Below are 23411 nucleotides of genomic sequence, written 5' to 3' on the forward strand. Positions count from 1 at the left end.
AAACTAAATTGGCTTCAGCATATGGGATTTTGCAAAGCAAAATCTAGGTAGACTAAAAGGTCTCATATTCAAGTGCAATAACAGAGTGTGTCTTATCTTATGTAGGATCCATGATCATATAGATCTTACCAAATTTACTACTGCCAATTCAGATTCTACTTTCTTTCTGAAAGAAGGAAGAGCAGACCTTTATTACATTCTGTTTCCTCCCAACTATTGCCAGACTTGTTTCAGGAAAATGATATGCATTGGAAGGCTATTATTGTGGTTTTTTTTGGAGTTGAAAACTTAGATGACAATTGAGCATAAGCATGAGATACTAAAATTCTTTGTTATGTCACACTACATTTGCAAGTTGTAAACAAAGAAGGAAAAAAGAACTTAAGATAGAGATAATAAATTTACTTGAAGAAAACAATTAAGTGAATCATATTAAAATTAGAAAGCTAAAGCAGAGTCTTGTTGTTGGAATATTTAAACCATATCAAACTTAGAAAGCTAAAGCAGATTCTTTTGATGCAATACTAAAACCATATTAATTGTAAGTTCTAACTTAGATGATTGTTCAAAGAGGTGGCTGCGCAGAGTTCGAAGTTCTTTTATTTAGTAGTGAACGAATAAACAAGATTTAACATTTTAATCATGATCCTCAGTGATACACAATTCATATGCAAGAAACTCGCAGATGGAAACAGGATGTTATCCGGTGCGGAACTGCTTGCCTAATGGTAAGCTCTTCGTGCAAGAATCATTTGAATTATCATACAGAATTGTGTAATTACTGCTGCTCACGTTCCTAAAGTAGCAACCATCTGTGCTCTCATATGTGTACACTTGCTGAGTCCTGCCCAGACCACTCTGCACCAAATGCCCCTTCACCTTCATGTGACCGCTGGCAGTCTGCAAATTCTTTAAGGAGCTGTAAGCAAACCCAAATTTCTCTCCTGAGAATTTGTTCTCATCAAACCCTAAAGATAAATTTGCAACCTCAGTGAAAGTATCATTCACTTGGTCAGTAGTCCCTGTGTACAGATACAGTGGAAAGCTTTGAAGAACATGTTCAGAGTACAAGACAGAAGATGGATGCTTGGTATTAATACCATATTCAAAATCTATAGTCTGATTGATCATTTGGTTGCTTCCATTCCCAGAGAACACCATCAAATTATCAAATTCAAGTTTTTGGAAGAAATGGGTGGTGATTTCCCCGTAAGAAGAATTCACCCATCCGGTCGAGGAAATGTACCTGCTTGCGCTCGTCTTAAACTCCCCATCAAGTCCCTCAAAGTGGGAATAAAGTGATGGTGCATAGCTTGGTAATTCATACGCTATCAAGCTTCCTGAAGTATATGAGCTCTGCCCGTCCAACCAGAGATGCAAATTGGCATCGATGAACCACACATTCAAAGCATCAGTGACTCTGAAGCCATATTCATGAAGCTTCCCATCCAAAACCTTCCCCAAGAAGGGGGTGATCTCGATGTCATAAGAGGGGAGATCAAACGATCCTATGCCGGAAATGGGCCTCCAGAGTAGGGGGTTGACTCCACCGGTGTAGATCACAGTGAACGGCCAGACGGCGCCGAGGACTTCGCCATCTAGGCTGGCTATGACTTCCCTGAATGGCCCATTTCCTGGGAGATCGGTGATGTTGTTCTCGGACAGGTAGACATTGGGGGGATTGGTGTACCAAAACTCATCTGCCTCGTGGAAGGACACATACACCTCGAGTACTGCTCGGTAGGTGTTCGCCGGGATGGCGAGCTTTGTCGATTGGACGTCCGTTGAGTTCTGGATCAAGAACCACAAGCCATCGTTCAGAGGGAGGCTCCGGGAGAGAGGGAGAACCAGATCCGCCGGGGTGGAGAACCCGGGAGCCTGGTAATCAGCAGCGCCGCGGCGTCCGTGCGAGGAATCGAAGTAGAAATGGAGGGAGACGTTGACGTGGTAGACGCCGGTGTAGGTGTCGTCGACGAGATTGCCGACGTAGACAGCGAGGGTTCGGGGCCGCACAAAGAGCGCGGCGTATCGGGTGACGTCCTTGCGGACGGTCCAGACAATACCGTTGGGGCGGGGCTCAGCGGTACAGCTTCGGAGAAGCTCGACGCCGCCGAGCCAGACGCCGAAGATGCGGTCGAACTGGCGGCCCTGCGAGGAGGCGGACCACTGGAGGACGGCGTGGGAAGGGGCGCGGCCGCGGCGTAGGCGGGCGCAGGGAGGGCGGTAGACGGCAGTGACGGGGGGCCGGCCGTAGGTGTAGCCGAAGTCGTGCTGGAGGAGGAGGGCGGAGCAGGCGGGGGCGGAGGCGGGAGGGAGGGGAGCAGGCTTGGTGACCTCGAAGAAGGTTGTGGGGGAGAAGGGCGGCAGATCGCGCGGCGCCGCCGCTAAGGAGGGCTTCTCATCGTCCGCGGGGGTGAGCTTTGCTCTGTGGAGACGGGCAGTTAGGAGGTTGGCGTGGAGGAGGAGAAGGAGGAGGAGGAGGAGGAGGGAGGCGCCGCCCATCGGAAGCGGAAGAATGTCCGATTCGCTGGTGGTTGCGATTAGCGAACCAAATTATTGAACGTCTCGATCTGTACAGACTGACACGAGAATCAGAGAATCATCGAAAATAAATTATTTTTAATTTTTATTATTTTTAACGAAAATACTTTTAATTAATTTTAAACAAGTAGCGAAGAAGAAATAAATTAAATAAAAATAAAAATACTATTATTCGATATTATTATCTACCGGTCTTTGGGTGAAGCTTACAAAAGTATGGACTGGTAGTAATTAAGCCTATGCCTTCGTATATCTACTGCCTAAACTTTAAAAAAAAAAATTAAAATAAATATTTTATACCTGTCTTATATATACGAGTTTGATATCCTGCGCGACAGCCCGGTGCGCGCTCGTGCGCGATCCGATCTCAGCCGTCCACGCCCGAACCGCAGCCGTCCATTTATCGCGATTGCACAGTATTTCTTCTCGGACCTTCGCCGCTTCTCCGCCGCTGTTCACCGCCGTCCGGCCACCTCCGGTCGCCGGACCGGGCCCGTTGGAACCGCAACTCGACGGCGGTCCGGAGGTGGCCCGAGTCCGGTCCCGATTCGGCCGGAATCCGATCGAATTCCGACGAAATCGCCGCCAGAACCGTCTGCTCTGTTTCGGCCGGGATTCCGGCCGGATTCCGACCCAATCCTGCCGGAATCCGATGCCGGTGTGTGCGTCATCGAGTTGCACTTCCAACGAGCCCGGGATGGCGGCCGGAGGTGATCGGACGGCGACGAACGGCGGCGATGAACGGCGAAAGATCGACTGATCGCGCAGCGGGGTCGCGCGGGGGCATCGGGCAGGATATGAGAGCTATATATATATATATGGTAGTATATATATATATATAATTATATAAAAAAATATAAATCCCTAGATATTGATAAAGCATTAGAAGAAGATCCTGTAACGAATTAGAGGAGAAGCCTGACTTTTTCAATCCTTTATGAATTGCTCCTATATTGGGTCTTAACGGATCAATAGGATTTTTGAAAAAAATCAAAATGTCATCAACCAATGAAAGAATTTTCAAAATCAAAATCTACGTTTCGCTTAAGGATTTAAACTATTAATTTGCTTAAAACTAATTAAAGATGAATGAGAAATTAATTGTTTAAATCGATAATAACATTAATTATTAATTAATGTTATATATAAGGAAGTGCATGGAGAATAGTCTCACATTAGATAATTTTGATGGACTTCCCTTATTAATATTGTTGTGTTAATGGAATTAATACAAAAAGCCCATATGTTCTCTTCTCATGGACGAGCAGCCCGCCATGCGTGTAATGGGGTTGGCACACTTTGCATTTGACATGGTCGTGCCTATGTGGCACTTGGGTGACGTGACAATGCCTACGTGGCATCCACGTGGATAAAGAGAGATGACTGGACTGCTGATCGGATGCAACCGTTGATCAAAGAGGTGTGATGGACATGTGAAGTGTCAGATCAAATGGATCTTTGGATCCAGATATAACGGCTGATGACAAAAGGAAGAGTCACGTTATAACTCTCCAGTTCGAACGTGATAGTCGACCCAGATCGATCCTACCCAAAGGTAGCCACTCAGATCTTCTTCCGTTTGTATAAATAGATCCCTACTAAAATTGGAAGAATCAATATTTTTCTAAATCAGCTTATAAGAAAAATCCAAGAGACTTTAATTTTCGTTTTAAAATTTATAATCATACGAGTCGAGCATAGACAAACTTAGGATTTGTGATCCCAAGTAATATCGGTTCAGGATCATGGGATCCTTTTCTATCAGATAGGAAGGGTTGTTGCACAAAATGTACTTCTAAGTAATTGATAGATCCTATATCTATCTATATGAAGAAGAAATCATGTAAAGTGGATTTGTATAAATAGAACCGATCTGAAAATTTTATTGAATTCATCTTTCTCATTCTATTGAGCATTCATCTCATCTTATGCATTCAGAGTCCAAAAAACCTACGAAAACATTCACCGATTTCAAAATTTAAAGTGGCCCAACGTCCGTCAGCTACCTCCACATTATGAACCAGACTAACCGAGCTTACGCCCAATCATATTGATTCACAATCAACTTGGAACGGGCAGACCAGCGATGATACAGAGAATCCACGCCTTGGAACCCGGAGACATCATCCAAATCATTCATTGCCCCCACTAGAGTCACAAGCTGACGCAACTCAGCTCGGCGATGGAGGTGCCAACGAAAGCAATTACATTGGCATGGAGGAAACGATGATCAAGCGATGTGGGACTAAGAGAGTTTGTTTTTTACCTGAGCCAGCTGACAATCCGGATGGAAGATGAGATCTTGATTCACCGTCGCGATGGGAGGGGCGCGCGCGTCGTTGTCTATTGCCACGATGACGGAGGAGGACTAGAAGCGAAGTCAAGGAAAAGACAAGCTACTAAAAAATGATAAATCTCAGTCAGTCTCATGGACTCAATTCATGGGGATTACAGTTTCCCACCGAGGGTTTACAGGAAGAACAAAAGAAATAATTTTTTCTAAAGTTAAGTTGAAAATAAACATAAATTTAGATATTTCCGAATAGGTTAACCGAAAACATATAGCTAGAAGAAACAAACAAAAATAATTCTCATAATAGCGACAAGGGAAATGGGAGCAACATAAACCGTGAAATTCTTCCGGTAGAAGAATTAAAAATTAAAATTAAAATTTATATTATAATTCTAATTAAAATTGCTATTATATAGAATAAAATTATTTCAACTAAATTAAAATTATTATATATAGAGTATTATTTATTATATTAGAATTTTTTAACTTGATAAATTTATTTTTAATTAATTAAAAGCACTTTAACGTTGTTATTGTTATATAAATTAATTTATCCAAAATTATTTATACCCAAACTGCTGCAGATTAACTCAATTTAAACAATACTATTTGACATAAAGGTGCTTTTGAAATGAAAAATAAAATGGAATACCCTTTAATATTTTATTTCAACATAACATGGTTTTTAATAATAATGAAAATAAAAAGTGCCTTTTTAATTTTCACGCTTTTAAATATATGCTTAAAATTATTTTGTAAATTTATAAAATTTACTTTTAGATGAATAATATTCTTGTTTGTGTTGAAGGATATTTTATTTTTATTTTAAAAGATAAAATACGAGGTAAAATTGTAATTTTATATATATAATTTGATACCATGTTTTTACTAAAATTGACCTTTTTTTAAACAAAATTATTATATTTTTTTAAATTTTCATTAATAATTTTATAAAATTTATTTTATTTTGCTCTCTATGATTTTTAATATATCTATTTAATATTTTTTTATATATTTTTTTTTATATCAACCTCCATAAGAATTGATTTAAGAGTATTTATTGTAGAATTTCTTGCATGAGTTTTTTTTTTTTTTGATAATTTGGATATTTAATTTTTACTATATGATTAATTATGAAGATCGATCTCATAAAAATTTCTCATCAACAGTCAGGATAAATCTAAAAATGTGTGCACAGTTCAAAATTTTCATTCCACTAGAAAAAAATATTCTATAATATATCATAATTAAGATTCAAATCATAAATATTTAGATAAGCAACTTAGCACCGTATCACTCACTTTTGATGGGTTCTTAGAAGTGACTTAGGCACTCAAATGTTTGTTTGAATTCATTGCTTTACTAACAAGGGTGGAGCCAAGTTCGGGCTAAAGCCCGAGGCCGACCACAATCGATCACACTGAGAAAATAAATGTTAAGGGAATTGGAAGTGGGAAAAGAAAAGTAGTCCAGGGAATCAATGGCAAAAGAAAGAAAAACAACTCGAGGTAGAGATCAGATCGGGCAAATGAACAATTCTGACTCCGCCGTTGTTTACTAATACATTCTCTTGCAGGATAGAAGATGATTGCACTTGTTTCGTTTATAAGATGGTCAAGTATATAATCTTTGTTTATATGATGATCGAACATGATGCTTGTTTATACAATGATCAAACATGATGTTAGTTTATTTGATAACGAAATATATGATACTTGTTTATACAATGATCAAACACCAAATATATTAATAATATATCTTGGATGATATTTGAACCTTCGTTGTCTAATATTTGAACCTTCGTTGTTCTGGCAAACCACTCCGATGTTCAAGTTAGGGTTCAACGTGAGGAAGGAGTTTAATAATTTGAAAAAATTAAGATAGATGTGTGCGTACCTCTGCCCATGGATATGAGTCATATTTTTTATAGTAATTGATCTCCGAAATATTAACGTCCGTTTATGAAATATTTCAAGATATCCGTTTCAATTTTTTAGAGAGATTCCGAAATATTCGTTTAAAAAATATTTTAAGACATTTTTCTGAGTCTTCTCTTTGGGTAAAATGATTTTAAGATTTTTAATTTTAAAGATGAACCAACTTTGACTTTATCCTTAATTTGCTCCACCGTATCATGGATAAATTTACAATGTATTTGGGTAAACAATTGAGCAAGTTGTTGTTGCATCACTTTTGATGTGTTCTTAAAAATGATTTAGGCACTCAAATGGCTGTTTGAATTCATTGCTTTACGAATACAGCCTCTTGCAGGATAGAAGATGATTGCACTTGTTTAGTTTATAGGATGGCCAAGTATATAATCTTTGTTTATATGATGATCGAACATGATGCTTGTTTATACAATGATCAAACATGATGTTAGTTTATTTGATAACGAAATATATGATACTTGTTTATACAATGATCAAACACCAAATGTCTTGGGTGATATTTGAACCTTCATTATCTAAAAACTCCGTCTTATTTTTTTATCGAGAAATGATATGTACCATGAAAAATCCGGCTGGAGCAACATTCATTAGCTCCTACAGCTCCTACAGTAGAGTAGCACGATCCACCAAAAATAGTTGCACATGAGCTTGTCCAAGGTAAGTAAGGTGAGACGAGCAGGACCACTTGGGAGGATCACTGATTGAACCCAACTTGCGAGGCCAAATTTCTTACCAGTTACCAGTGATTCAGTCAAAATCCTGAGTAGCACAGCACTCGTTCAAATCTTATCAGTTTACAGATACTGAAGAGCTTAGTCGACCAAATGATGAGATGAGATGGTGATGGCGTACCTCGTGTAGCACACTCTTGTCCTGGACACTAAATTCTGAGCTTGATCAAGGTCTATAAGAAAGGGAAGATGACAACGAGTCGAAGAAAAATACAGTTGCAGACGTACGAATATGTTTGTTACAGTTTATCTTTGGTGGCGTTGTGTGTGTCCTACTGAGTGTCCGACGCCAGACTGGCCGCCGCCGCCGCCGCCGCCGTCGCCGTCGCCAGCTCGTCGTACACCAAATTCTTCAGGCCGGGCTTGAGCTCCCTGTTGCAGAACTCCTCGTACTCGCCCTTGTCGCCGGCCTTCTTCTTCACCTCCACCATCACCAGGGACGGCGTGAGCTCGAATATCTCCGCCGCGATCGTGAGCGGCCCCTTCTCGCCCTCCTTGGTGCCTTCCAGGCTCACCTGGCAGTCCTTCTTCCGCACCGTAAAGCTCACTACTTTGGCGATCTCTTCGAGTTTGGATATGATTGTGTCGACGGGTTGGCCCGACACGAATCGGGCCTCCTCGCCTTGCTCCTCGAACAGGCCAGAGATGTCGAACCCCGGCGAGAAGGAGATGATGTCGAAGGCGTTCAGGCTCGCGGGCCGCGGGAGCCGCCCCAGACCATGCCGACGGCTGCAGTTACTGGAGGGGGAGAAATTGGAGTCGGAATCGGACTCGGAGTCGTCGGAGGAAGGCGGCGGCGGAGGGGATTGGGTTGGGGCGGCGTCGTCGAGGTTGTGGACCTTATCGTCCTCGAGGTAGAACTTGACCTGCCGGAAGCCCTTTTTGAACCACCGATTGTCCATGATCTCGGGGATGGTGATGCGGGTGGAGGGATTGGTGTCGAGGAGGCGGGAGATGAGGCGGACGAGGTCGGCAGAGAACCAGCGGGGGCAGCGGAACTCGCCCTTTTGGATCTTGCGGTACATGAGCATGAGATTAGGATCATGGAAGGGGAGGTAGCCGGCCATGAGGACGAAGAGGATGACGCCGCAGGACCAGATGTCGGCCTTGGCGCCGTCGTAGCCCTTGCGGGAGAGCACCTCCGGCGCCACGTACGCCGGAGTACCGCAGAAGGTGTGGAAGAGGCCGTCCTGACGCATCTGATCGGAGACGGCGGACAGGCCGAAGTCGGAGACCTTAAGGTCGCCGCGGTCGTCGAGGAGGAGATTTTCCGGCTTGAGGTCGCGGTGATACACGCCGCGTGCGTGGCAGAAGGCCACGGCCGAGACGAGCTGCTGGAAGTAGCGGCGCGCGGCGGGCTCCGGGAGGCGGCCCTTGGCGACGCGGGCGAAGAGCTCGCCTCCACGGACCAGCTCCATGACGAAGTAGATCTTGGACTTGGTGGCCATCACCTCGTGGAGGTGCACGATGTTGGGGTGGCGCACGCGACGGAGCGCGGCGATCTCGCGCTTGGTGTGCGCCACCAGTCCGCTCTGCAGGATCTTCTCCTTGTCGAGCACCTTGATGGCCACGCTCTCCCCCGTCCCCGCGTGCCGCGCGTGGTACACCTTGGCGAACGTGCCGTGGCCCAGCAGCCGCCCCACCTCGTACCGCCCTAGCAGCAGCCCCCGGCCGCCGCCGCCACCGCCGCCGCCACGCTGACTTCCCCTGTTCCCGCCATCGCTCCTGCTGCTACTACTTTCGCCTGCCATCAGAGAAGAACGAGAGCTGGATCCAACTTCTAATTTGGGCAACTTCTTTTGTCGCGGCGTCGTCGAGCGGCAGGCATTTACCCGAATGGGCGACGAAGATTCGTTTTGTCCGCCACCATCGCCGCTCCTCGTATCAACTGTACTAAACTACTCGTCACGATACCCTTTCTTCTATTTATAGATTTCAAGGGGTGAATATGTAATTTACCAGCGCGTCGTGGATCACTATGTCAGCGCCCGGTGCCGACAGGGACCGTCCGTCACGTGCGCTGTATTTGCACCAAGAATCTATTGAGCGGTCGACACATGTGCCTTCGTGATTCCCGTCGTGACTTAAAGCGGCGGGCGGCATAGAGCCCCACGTGGCGACGGTATGGTTGCGTGGAACATGGACGGCGAAGGCGAGGGCGTCGCTGACCGCGAAGAAGCGGGCCGACGTGGCGTGTGGCCTGATGCGTTGGCGGCGTGCGAGATCGAATCTTGGCCGTCAGATTTCTGGTCACAACCGTTAAGGTTATTTTTTTTTATCTAAAAATCCATAAAATTAAGAGTTTTAATTGGATAATTTAATTAAGATTTTGAAAGATCCCCTCACCCATGTCGCCACGTGCTCGCGGTGCTGTTCTGCCGCGCGTTCGATCCAACGTGAGTCGTTGCTCGCGGGTAGCTGACGCTCCGTGTTTTACCTTCCTCTTGCGTCTCCTCCGTCAAAGTCAACGTCTCGAAAGTCAGACGTCGACATCGACGTTGCTCGTGCTTGAGCGCGCGACACACGGCTGCCCGCGTCACGCCTCCCTATTTCGCGCCGTCGTCAAGAAGGTTCGCCGTCGTCGCGGAGACTCGCCGCCGACCATGGCCACGCCGACTGCCATAGGTTGTCATCAAAAAAGAATAGCAACTCGTCGGTTCGAGAGTTAAACGACTCCTAAACCATAACCGACTCGACGGGGGCTAAGCCCATTACAATTCTGACCCGATGATCAGAGTCAATGAGTAACCGACGATCCGGGTCAACTAGTAATCGGCCGTTGACCCAGTTACTAGCCAAGGCTGGATCTGATTAGGACCCGGCACGGGGGCAGGTCTAATTTAACTCACCAAGTTCATCTAGTTTATGCGACTCATTTAGCTTATAATGTTCATATGATTTTCTCAGATCACTCGGTTATCTACCCTAACAGTTTGATACGTGGATCATAAGATACAAGCATGTTGATTGTTCCGATCTGAATACGAGGGATGAGTTAACTTCCACAAAACTTTCTTCTATTGACTTTGGCCACTTCAGCTCTGCTATTAAATTTGCTTTCCTCACTTAGGTTGGTTTGTAAAGGATAGACACGCTCTCGCCATGTGGAGGGTCTCCTTTGGATGTAGTCAATTCTGCAAAGGATAACATGCGTTAAAAGACTCATTGGGAGTTACCTCGGTAAGGTCCTTCCGATGTTTAAGTCATCGTGGAACCCCATATGAAATAATAGAAAAATGAAATAAAAAATAGAGTAAAGACAATAATCATAAATTAGATGGGATTGTACATGAGGATGATCTTCCTGAGAGAGTCCCTTTTATCTTATATAAGGAGACAAAGGGATTCAAGGGACGCACCTCATGGGAAGAGAAACTTAAGAGGCACATCTCTTTTAAAGGGCTATCCATTGTAACCATTGTGTCATGGTAATCACCGTGCCTCTTCATATTGATAACCGTTGTGTCTCTTCGTATGCCAGAAGGTCGAGAAGTACGTTATACTACCAGGTCAGAAAGTCGGGAGATCAACTCTACACGATAGATTGAGAAGTCGGGACTTTAAAAGGTCGGTATCGAAAAGATTTTATTTTGGTTGCTTTGTGGCTATTCTGCACGCAACCGAAGCTCCCGAGATGCTGTTGCAAAGCCAGAAAGCTACACCGACAATCGCACACACATCCTAATCATCTTTGTCGATAACTTTGATTTTATACTTCATTTTTTGTACTCAAATATTAGGATGGTAAAAGTATTATCGATCCTACATCTTGTGTAAAGGCGAGACTCTTTCTCTTACGAGAGAGTTTATTAGTGAATTACTCAATGTAAGTGGTTAAAGACTGTGGGCCTTGGAATAGTAGCTAGTGATTGTGAACTAAGTAAAAATAAATGAGTCCATACTTGTGTTTTACTATATTTTCTACTATGCATTCGAGTTATAATTTTTTTTTTAAAAAGTGATAAGTACTATTCACTGCCCCTCTAGCGCTCACTTACATTAATACTGAATTGATGATTACTGATCCTTTGACTAAAGGCATGCCATCGTTGAAATTTAACGATCGTGTAGAAAGGATGAGACTTTATTCTCTTATGTAATTTTGTTATAAGAACAATTTAATTATCAATAAAACTCAATTATGATATCTTTCTCATATTTACGTAGACATTCATTTGAGAAATATTATTAAAGTTAGACTTTGAATAAATATAATATTTATTCATTAAGATATATTGATTGAGAAGTATGATACATTGTAATACACGAAAGATAATACTTACGTTTAAAGGACCTATCACCATGATTCATATATTTTGTTCACTCATTTAGTGAATGATGAGATACATATGTGCCAAGTGGGAGAATATTGAAAAATTTTATTTTGGTTACAAATTTTACCTTATTAAATAACACATATTTATTAAAATTTTAATTATACATAATCTTTTATCTTAATTAATTAATCATATATTGTAAAATTTAAATGTGCATAATTAATCAAAATATTTATCTTAATATGCATATCATATCTTTTATCCAGTGTAAGATCCTATTGTCATAATTTGTCACAATCTTAAGGATTAATTCAATGATGATACTGAGTCTCATATAGATTGTGACTTTTAGGTTCTCTAAATACACACCCTTTTAAGAATAATAATATTATTTATAGAAGAGATTTGAAGTGTTTAGAAAGCTCTAAAGCATTAGTGTTCAATACGTTCTTCAAAAAAAAATGATAATCCCAGTAGCCAACATCTCTGGGGGTGGTCGGCCCGGTCCCACGGAAGTTTCCCACCGACCACCAGGATAAATCGGGAAGCGCATACGGCGGCCAATCCAGATGCCCAGCATCCTTTGATTGCGTTCCCCATTTGGAGGAAAATTCCTACAAATACGCCGTAGCTAGGGATCGAACCGCGGGTCCCTGAGTTACAATCCGGATGTCCTACCGTTGCACCATTGCCTCAGGGACATTCAAGACGTTCTTCAAATATCAATGGCTAGAGGTAACAATCGATCTTTTTTTCTACATTCAGTTATCATATTTATTTAGTACAAAGTATGATGTAAATTCTAACAATCGGCTTGGCTATGCTTAGTCAGTTGGATTAACTCAGTCGGCCGGAGACTAATGAGATCTATGTTGATCAAATTCTAAAACATGTCATATAACTCCTATGTTGATCAAATCCTGACTTTATTCTACGTTAATTCTATATTGACTTAGTCAAGGGCCTTCCACGTAGACCTTACTTACCTCCGAATCATCGATATTAAGGGACATCATGCTCTTACGAGTTACGACTGTTAGACCTGTAGGCCAAGTCCATCAGCTTGTGCTCTGATAGGTTTAATGGTAAGACCACTAGTTACTTTCCGAGGCTATGGGGTTGAGTTCCACCCTCGTATAATAATAAATAAGAGAATTAAAATTTAAATTTTATTAGAGATAAGTATTATGAAGATAGTGTATAAATTATATTTTAAATTTATCTTATAGAAACAGATCATCCATCTTTATAATTATTAATCGAGCCAATGTGAACATCTAAAATTTGAAAAAACAAAAAGAGACTTGATTGGCATCGTTAGCCTCAACAGCTCTGTTTGCTAGCGGCCTAAATAACAAAACAAGGATCACTAGTCATCAATAATAAAGTGAACTATTGTAGCATTCTTATTTCTTAGCCAAACTTTTATCACATTGATAGTCACTATCCGTTAAGTTTGAAGTGAAAGCAAATAGACCCGACCACGGTTCAGAACCGCCGGTTCGACGGTTCAGAACCGCCGGTTCGACGGTTCATGGCAGGTCGACCCTTAACCTTAACCGCCCAAGACGGTTACGGTTCACGGTTCGGAACCGCCGGTTCACGGTTCGCGACGGTTCACGACGGTTCGAGATTATTATATTAAAATTTAAAATGTATATAAAAGAAATATTGAAAAAAAAGAAAGGAAAGTCGATGTAGTTTAGTGGTGCGTATTCCTTTCTCTCATGTGAGAGACTCTGGTACGATCCTCACTAACGACATGTAAATATAATTTTGAAATAAATATATAAATAAATTTATTGAATAAGTTTACTAAAGATGTTGTAGTATAGTAGTTTCTGTATCTATTTCTCTGTGAAATTCTCGGGTTCAATCCCCACCAATCGTGTATTATAATATATTTGAAATAAACATATAACCATATTATATATAATATCGTATTAGGTACAGTGGTGAGATGTTGTAGAATTGTTCCCCATGAGTATTAAAATTGAACTAAATAAATATAAATATAGTATATATATAATTATATTAATTTTATAAACAAAAAGCATTGTAGAACAGGGGTGAGTACATGTGTTTGTGTCCCAGGATGTCATGGTTCGATCCCCAGTAGTAACATGTTAAATTATAATTTAATTAAATAATAACGGTTCGGTCAAACCCGGACCTGGCCCGTTGACCCGGTTAGCCGGGCCGAACTGGTATCCTACCGGGCCGGGTCCAGTTCGGCTCGGCTAACCGGGTCAACGGGCCGGGTCCGGGTTTGACCGAACCGTTATTATTTAATTAAATTATAATTTAACATGTTACTACTGGGGATCGAACCATGACATCCTGGGACACAAACACATGTACTCACCACTGTTCTACAATGCTTTTTGTTTATAAAATTAATATAATTATATATATACTATATTTATATTTATTTAATTCAATTTTAATACGCATGGGGAACAATTCTACAACATCTCACCTGTAACGCCCGCCCTTACGTGGGCCCTTGACGGACGCTACAGTTTCTTACATTCATTCATTCTTTCTTACAACTACCATCATATACAAAAACTAAACTAAATTAAACATGCAGCGGAACACTACTAATCAAAAATATTCATATATGATAGCAGTGTAAAATTTAACATAATGACAATTAGCAACAACTAATCTAGGTGACCTGGCAATTCCAGGTCATAAGGTTCTAAACACGATAATTAAAACATGGTTTAACATAACATGCAAATAGACAATGGTTTGCATGGCCAAGGCTTAATCACGTCACCACCACACACATGATCACTGCCCTGTCCTGCTGCCTTCCATTTGCTCAGTACCTGCTAACTGGATCTGCAAGATAAGGAAAGTATCTATAAGCATAAAGCTTAGTAAGTTCCTTTCCTACTCACAAAATCCATCGTTTCATAGCATCATAGCATTTAAAAACATGGAAGCATATCAATATCTCCTAAACATGCATATTCAATCACATTTGTATCAAAAACATGTAAATCATTTCCTTTTGAAAACATTTAAACATAATCATCAACAGTCTTTGGGGATCCCTGGCTTGTACCCATTCATTTCTTTTGCGCGCACATACCAAGTAGCACGAGGTAGCACCGGGGCCGAGCCAATTACGGTTCTGACCCGACGACCTGGGTCAACGAGTAACCGACTCGATGATCCGGATCAACTAGTAATCAGTCCGTTGACCCAATTACTAGCCCAGGTTGGATCTGGTTAGGACCCGACATGGGGGTAGGTCTAATTTAACTCACCAAGTTCATCTAGTTTATGCGACTCATTTAGCTTATCATATTCATTTGATTTCTCAGCTCACTCGGCTATCTATCCTAGCAATTGTGGATCATAAGATACAAGCATGTCGATTGTTTAGGGTTTAGGGATGAGTCAACTCCCACGGAACTTTCTTCTATTGACTTTGGCCACTTCAACTTTGCTATTGAATCTGCTTTCCTCACCCAAGTCGGTTTGTAAAGGATCAACATGCTCTTGCCGAATGGAAGGTCTCCTCTGGATGCAGTCGATTCTGTGAAGGATAACATGCGTTAAAAAACTCACTGGAAGTTATCTTGGTGAGGTCCTTCCGCTATTTAAGTCATCATGGAGCCCCAAATAAAATAATAGAAAAATAAAATAAAGAATAGAGTAAAGACAATGATTATAAATTAGATGGTACTTTATATGATCGTCATGAGAGAGTCTCCCTTTATCTTATACATGGAGAGAGATCCAAGGGACACACCTCATGGAGAGAAGCATAAAGGGGTGCATCTCCTTTAAAAGGCTCCATTGTAACCATTGTGTCCCTTCACATTGTGGTAATCGACGTGCCTCTTCATATTGATAACTGTCGTGTCCCTTTGTATGCCAGAAAGTCAGGAAGTAAATTCTACTAGCATGTCGAGAAGTCAAGAGATCAACTCTTTACTCGATAGGTTGGGAAGTCAATCAATTAACTCAGTGGGTCAGAGACTAATGATATCTATGTTGATCAAGTTCAGAAACACATTATATGGCTCTTGTGTGGATCAAATCTTGACTTTATTCTATGTGGATTCTATATTGACTTAGTCAACCACCTTTAACATGGACCTTACCTCCAAATCGTCAATATCAATGACACTGTGCTCTTGCTACTGTTAGACCTGTAGGCCAAGTCCATCTCCAGTAGGTTTAGTGGTAAGACCACTTAGTTACATTCCGAAACTATGGGGTTGAGTTGCACCCTCATATAAAAATAAATAAGATATCAAAATTTAAATTTTATTAGAGATAAGTATTATAGATATCAGTGTATAAATTATATTTTAAATTTATTTTATAGAAAAAGATCATCTATCTTTATAATTATTAATCGAGGCAATGTGAACATTCTCAAATTTGAAAAAACAAAAGGAGAATTGATTGGCATCGTTAGCCTCAACAGCTCTGTTTGCTAGCGGCCTAAATAACAAAACAAGGATCACTAGTCACTAGTCATCAATAACAAAATGAACAACTGTAGCATTCTTATTTCTTAGCCAAACTTTTGTCACATTGATAGTCACTATCCGTTCAAGTTTGAAGTGAAAGCAACGGTCCCGGGGCAATGGTGGCGTAGTATTGTCACCCGACCTGCGATTCGATAATACGGTGTATTGGTGTAATCCTTCAAATGGGAAACGCAATCAAAGGATGCTGGGTGTGGGTGGCCGCTACGTGCACTTCCCGATTTATCCTAGTGGTCGATGGGAAATCCTGGGACCAGACCGATCACCTCCAGAGATAATCAATAGGGCTAACTAGGATTTATCATTTTTTTTTGAAAGTGAAAGCAACAAATTTTGACGATATCGAAGCAATGCCCTCTCTCATAATGGTTAATTATAAATTTTTAATTTAATTCTTCATAGATGATCATGAAGCTAATCGTGTAAAATTGTTGGAGTAATAAATTTCACCTTTTATTGCATTGAAGTGAAAGCAACAAAACTAATCTATTGCAACAATGTCGAATAAGCATGAGCATTAAAAATATAATATTTTTTAAATATATATTTTTAATTTTTTTAAAAAATTAAGAATAAAAATTAAAAGGACGTCGATCATTTATAAAATAATCAGATGGACACCTCTTTAAATGTGCATCCCATTTAACTGAATTATCCGAAATACTCTTACTTTATATCTAATTTTAAAAAATTTGTATTTTTGAATCGAGTTTAAGTTTTGAATCATATTTAAGGGTTAAACCACACATATTGTTATACGTTGTAACAACTATTTGTTAGCTTCTATATATTATAGTAATCCTATTAATTTCTACACGATCAATCATAATCATATAATATTCATTTGAAATGTAGTAAGTATCATTGAGTTCTCATTATTTGTTTTGCTCGTTGAAATACAACTTAAGCAAAATCAAAATAAGATAATGACACTGTTTCTCCAATAAGTATCGTAGCAACTACTTGCTAATTTCTACACAATTGATAGTGATTAAATAATATTTATTTAAAATATAGTGGGTGTCATAAAGTCACCTCATTTGTTTTACTCATTTAAATATTATTTAAACAAGTTATCACTCTCCAATAAGTAAAATCAAAATGAGATAATGATATTGTTGTAGAAGTTAGTAATCAGCTTGTACATATTGTAGTAACTACCTGTTAGCTTCTACGATCGTAATCAAATAATATTCATTTGAAATGTAACAAGTGTTATAAAGTTCCCTTCATTTATTTTGCTAATTGAAATACTATTTTAACTAAGTTATCACTCTCTGATAAGCAAAATAAAAATGAAATAATGATATTATTGTAGAAACTAACAACCATCTGCTACATATTATAACAATTACCTGTTAGCTCTAGGTCAATCGTAATCAAATAATATTCATTTGAAATTAAATAGGTGTCATGGAGTCCCATTCGTTTGTTTTGTTCAGTGAAATGTTATTTTAACTAGGTTATCATTCTCCAATAAACAAAATCAAAATGATATAATGCTCCTATTGTAAAAGTTAGCAACTAGTTGCTAGACGTTGTAAAAGCTATTTGCTAGCTTTTACACGATCTATCAGATAATGTTCATTTGAAATGTAATAAGTGTCATAAAGTTCTCATTATTTGTTTTGCTCGTTGAATATTATTTAAACTATATTATCACTCTTTAATAAACAAAATCAAAATAAGATAATAACATTATTATAAAAGTTAGCAACTAGTTGCTATACATTGTAGTAACTACCTACTAACTTTTACATGATCGATTGTGATCAGATAATATTTATTTAAAATATAGTATCTATCATGAAGTTTTCTTTATTATTTTACTGGTTAAAATATTAGTTAAATTAGATTATCATTCTTCAATAAAATAAAATCAATGATAAGCTAATAATTTATGTTTATATATTGTTGAATTTATCTGTTAGTTTTTACATGTAGTTCGGAACTTAAATGCAATTCAAAAATATAGAATTTTTGAATCAGATATAAAAAAATAAGAATATTTCTGATAATTCACGTTAAATGATGTGTCCTTTCGTTTTAATTTTTTTTTTTAAAAAAATACCCATCTGATTATTTTATAAATGATGAATATTTTTTTTTCTAAATTTTAATGGAGATTTTAATAATTTTAAAATCTCGGAGGTAAATTTTGAGTATTTGAAAATTTCTCCGATGCATAAAACAAAGTTTTCATCTCTAACCTCGCGTTCCGTGCCCCACGCTGCTGCAGCGCTGCTCCACTTCTCAGACCTAGCTGTTCTTCTTCCTTTCCACTCAACTCGCTCGGCTACTGGAGTTCCGTTCTTCCCCGATCGCCTTCCAGATCCTCCGGCTGCAAACACCAGCATGGGAGAAATGGAGGATGGATACAAGAGGGAGGAAAGTGTGGCCCTTTTGGTGATCGTGGTCCTCGCGACGCTGTCGCTGGCTTCCCTCTTCGTCGCCTTCAGCTACTATTGCTACATCAGCAGCAAGGTCTCCAAGCATCTCAAGTCACTTAGTGAGCACAGAGCGCCTCTGCTAGCTTCCTCGTCCATTCTCTTCCCTTTCTGCGTTGATTTATTATCTCGGTTGTTGGCTTTTCTTGATGTCTTAGAAGAAGGGAGGAACGAGGAGAAGGAAAAGGCGGCGCCTTTGCGGAGCGGCAGCGGTAGAGACGGCGGCAGTGGGGATGGCGGTGGCGATGTGCCGACTTTGGCGGTTGACAGCGGGGTGCAGGTGTTTAGCTACAAGCAGCTCCATTCGGCCACTGGGGGCTTTGGGAAGGGAAATGTTGTCGGGCATGGGAGCTTTGGGGCTGTGTATAGGGGAGTGCTTCCTGATGGCCGGAAAGTGGCCGTCAAGCTCATGGATCGGCCTGGGAAGCAAGGCGAGGAAGAGTTCAACACGGAGGTTTCTCTTTCTCTTTTGTTCATATCACCCCATCAGTTTGTCGTAATGTTTGCCAATAATGTTGGGCTTTGAAATGTAGGTGGAGCTTCTGACTCGTCTTCACTCTCCTCACCTCTTGACATTGGTCGGGCACTGCTCTGACAGCGGGCATCGGCTTCTCGTCTATGAGTTTATGGCTAATGGTGGTCTTCAGGAACATCTATATCCTACAAAAGGTTATACTTGTTTCCCCTACTTCAGGAAGTGTTTCTGGGAGATTTAACTCACTTTTGATTAATTAGAGGAATCCACTATTAGAATAGGGAAGCAATATGGAATTCGATTAACGTATGTCATAAATCATTCTAGTATTGCACAACAGTTTTCATTTGCCTCAAGGAAAGCTCACTCTTACTGTCTACAGAATATAGTTTTCTTGTCATCCCAGCAACCAAGTAATTGTAGAAAGAATTTGGGATCCTACTCAATAACTAGCTTGTAAGTCTTACCTGTATAATATGTAATGTTAATTCTAAATGTTAGTTAATATTGTAGAAAACAATCTGCCTTCTGTGCTTGCAAAAGATTAAAAAGAATCTGTGTCCTTTTAAAATTGAAGTTGACCATAATATCATACAATTGCTTAATTTACTTCTGCTGCTACTTTGATTTCCAAACTATAAATTTTTTATTGTAGCTTGAGTTTTAGGGATTGATTCATGACATAGGCTTCAGCTAAATGTGCACATATCAAAGTTTTGGCTAGAAGTGCAAAACATCTGGAGCTGTTGGTGCATCTTTCACCAAATTGGTTGTCAAACAATAGAGAAGAATAAATAAAAAATTAATCTCTGAAGCGGTCCCAAATCATGTCTAGAAACTGACTTATACTGGTATTTTTTGCTATTTGATGCTTATTAATATTTGTTCTTGAGATTCTAGTAATTTAAAAAGTTACCCTCTCATAAACAGTTATGTTGTTTCAAAAGGGATATCATAGTTAGTGCTGGCTTTTTGCCACTACGAACTGGTACAAACTCTTTTTTCACTTTGCATACTAAACCAATTACTTATTCCCAGTTCTTTACATGAAAACATATCTTATCCTATGAAATTCATAATATATTTAAGTCAAAGATGGAAGCACATTGATTTTGTTTTTCCAGAAATTGACTTTGATTTCCGATTGAACTAGTGTATCATGTTATAGTGCTCCTTTTTTCACTTGATCTTGACCCAAATGGCTGAGAAAGGTATTATACTGTTTTTTTCTTAAAATATGTTTGCAATGCAGCATGCTTTTATCTAGACGTGCTTCCTTACACATGAACTGCAATTTCTGTGACTATGATCATAAGAATTCCACATTTCATTTACCAACCTGATTCTAACCACCAGGTTCATGCGGTGGCATTTCAAAGTTGCAGTGGGATACTAGAATGCAAATAGCTCTTGATGCTGCAAAAGGTCTAGAATATCTTCATGAGCATGTCAGTCCACCTGTCATCCATAGGGATTTTAAAAGCAGCAACATTTTGTTGGATGACAACTTCCATGCCAAAGTTTCTGACTTTGGTTTGGCAAAGTTCGGTTCTGATAAAGCAGGTGGTCATGTTTCAACACGTATACTTGGCACACAAGGATATGTTGCTCCAGAGTACAAACCAGCTTTATCTCCTCATAGTCATAATAACTATTTAAAAAACTCCGCTATGTCAAGGGTGTTCAATACATTCAATGATGCAACACATAAAACAAATTAGTAGATTTAGTAATGCTGCATATAAAACAAGTTACTATTTTCATGTGAATAGCTACTGTCTTCTCTTACAGATATGCGTTGTCCGGGCATTTAACAACAAAATCAGATGTGTACAGCTATGGGGTAGTTCTATTGGAACTGCTAACTGGTAGGGTCCCAGTAGACATGAATAGGCCATCAGGGGAAGGAATTCTTGTAGCCTGGGTAAGTACTTTTTTTTAAAATGTGGAAAGCTTTATCATCACTCTTATCATCTGTTTTCTGTTTTTTTATATCCATTTTTGATGAATAAATCAAGTTAGAGTAATATATGACCGATAGGGTTTGTGTTTTATATATTCATCCCCTTATTTCTGTCTAGATCAGTGAATCAAAATTTTTTTATTTCACTGTGAATCTTGCATGTATATGTGATTTGGTTCCATGTGGAGACTTTACCGAATATGCTTGCTCACAGTTCTGAAAAAGAATAAGATGAAAATGATGTCCAAATTCAACCCGTAGCAACAACGGGAAACAAAGAACTTTATTTTGTTTTGTACCTAAAACAAAAGGAAGCATAAATCCTTGCATTTATTTGTGGCCATAGAAGAGTCGTTTGAGGTTGAGCTCTCATGTATGGTTTTGAAATAGCAATGGATATTATTATCAACTATAATTATCTAATAGCTCAAGTACAGTTGGTATATTTGAAATACAATTCAAATATGGTTTGATGGTGGAATCTAAAGCGTTGACCCATAGAATTTATAGTTTTCAGAATTTCTTCCAGTACCTGAATGTAAGAGATTGCCCTTTGATTACCAAAAGTGAAATAAGAATTAGTAGATGGATATCAAACTGAACGATCAGGTATCAGATTCGATTTATTTTATCTTGCTTCTTATTCATTATTTGTAACAATTTTTTCCTTAGGTGGGTGGAATTTATCTATTCATTTGTAACAATTAGTATCCTTATCACATTAGCAAAAGCTTATTTATTTCTATTCATTTCTAGCACAACAAGATGATTTTACGTACCTGGGTTATTATAGGATGGAATAATGTATTATTTCACTTTTAGTAGAATGATTAAAAATTTTAATTTTTCTTATGGAACATGCATATCAATATACAACTTTTCTTCCCCTTCTAGTTACATGCCAATAGGCATGAGCTTCTACTTCTTCTGATAACAACAAAAAATATTCATAGATGGGATTTTGATAGTGTTTTATTCTTAAGTATATCTAGGGGCTTCTCGGCCAATTTATCTATTCAAGAAGTAAATTGAAGTTTTAACTATTAATATCTATGGTCTTGGACCATCAATATTGATTTTTTTCCCCTTTGAGTTCAAATATTTAATTGATCCACTTATTTATTATGTCAATATTAGGAGCTGGTTCTTATCTATAGTAGTGGCACTTATATGCATAATCAAGGATATTTAAATTTTTTTTGCTTATATGAATTTTTTCAATGCTTCTATGTTTGGATTAGTTACTGGTTCAAATTTGATAAAAATTTATATTTCTTGGGAACTAATAGGAATGTGATGTTATTTATTAATAGAATTTTTGTTCATACAACTGATTCTAGCATAACAGAATAGTGCTCTGATTAATATATCTTTCTGTTATTTTGGTTGTCACAGGCTCTTCCTTATCTCAACGTGAGGGAGAAGGTAATAGAGATAATGGATCCAGCATTGGAAGGTCAGTACTCCATGAAGGATGCTGTTCAGGTGGCAGCCATTGCTGCAATGTGTGTGCAACCAGAGGCAGATTACAGGCCTTTAATGGCCGATGTCGTCCAGTCACTTGCTCCTCTGGTAAAGAACCGATCTTCTTCGAAGAAGACTTCCAGTTCATCTGCATCTCAAGCTTGCAAACCTGCAACAAAACCCGAGTATGATTAACATGAAGTTTGTGCTCTAGCTCAGAAACATTTGTCAGAATTTTGTAGCAGAATATGTGAGTTAAGCCTGGCTTCACTTGTTTCTTAGATATGAGACTACTTGTGTTGCAGCAGAATGTTTAAACGTTAATGTTCCTTCGAAATGGAGCTTAATTCCTGAGACTTTTATATATATATATATAAGAATAAAGAACGCTATTGTTTTCTTCACATGGAAATCTGGCACTTAGATTTTCATGTTCTGCATCTTGATGGCTGGTCAAAAGATGGCAGAGCTTATCTCATTGAACAGGCTAATTAATTCATTCACACTACCATCTTTCTCATACCATCTTTCTCATATCTTCCTTGACTAGCTAATTAAACTCGAGGGCAATTATTGAACTCTTCCCAGTTGGAGATAGTTTTTTTTTCTTATGAAAAAGATGGAATCTGTCACTCCTAGCGGTTTCACACGATCGGTTTCATGATCATATGTGAGGAGGTAAATCGAGAAATTACAGTTGGTCACGACGGAGGAGGGTATTGTTCGGTTTCGTCAAAATTCAAACCCTTGT

The 23411-nt window shown here is 39.4% G+C and overlaps 2 protein-coding genes and 1 pseudogene across 2 annotated transcripts; 1 reads left to right on the plus strand and 2 right to left on the minus strand.

The window, feature by feature from the left end:
- Positions 1-581: 581 nt before the first annotated feature.
- LOC141845230 (peptide-N4-(N-acetyl-beta-glucosaminyl)asparagine amidase A-like) lies at positions 582-2502 on the minus strand. Its single transcript, XM_074733291.1, has one exon. The coding sequence runs from the start codon at positions 2500-2502 to the stop codon at positions 700-702; it is 1803 nt and encodes a 600-aa protein (XP_074589392.1). The 3' UTR covers positions 582-699.
- Positions 2503-7671: 5169 nt separating this feature from the next.
- Positions 7672-9345, minus strand: LOC141844744 (CBL-interacting serine/threonine-protein kinase 12-like; annotated as a pseudogene).
- Positions 9346-18571: 9226 nt separating this feature from the next.
- LOC141844745 (putative serine/threonine-protein kinase PBL7) lies at positions 18572-23007 on the plus strand. Its single transcript, XM_074732739.1, has 6 exons — positions 18572-18820; positions 18917-19212; positions 19292-19427; positions 20590-20848; positions 21025-21157; positions 22592-23007. Exons 1-6 carry the CDS (start codon positions 18667-18669, stop codon positions 22853-22855), a joined length of 1242 nt encoding a protein of 413 aa, XP_074588840.1. The 5' UTR covers positions 18572-18666; the 3' UTR covers positions 22856-23007.
- Positions 23008-23411: the final 404 nt, after the last annotated feature.

Source organism: Curcuma longa, chromosome 14 (assembly GCF_044706935.1).
Source record: "Curcuma longa cultivar G26 ecotype Majalengka, Jawa Barat chromosome 14, ITB_CL_G26_1.1, whole genome shotgun sequence".
Lineage (NCBI taxonomy): Eukaryota > Viridiplantae > Streptophyta > Magnoliopsida > Zingiberales > Zingiberaceae > Curcuma > Curcuma longa.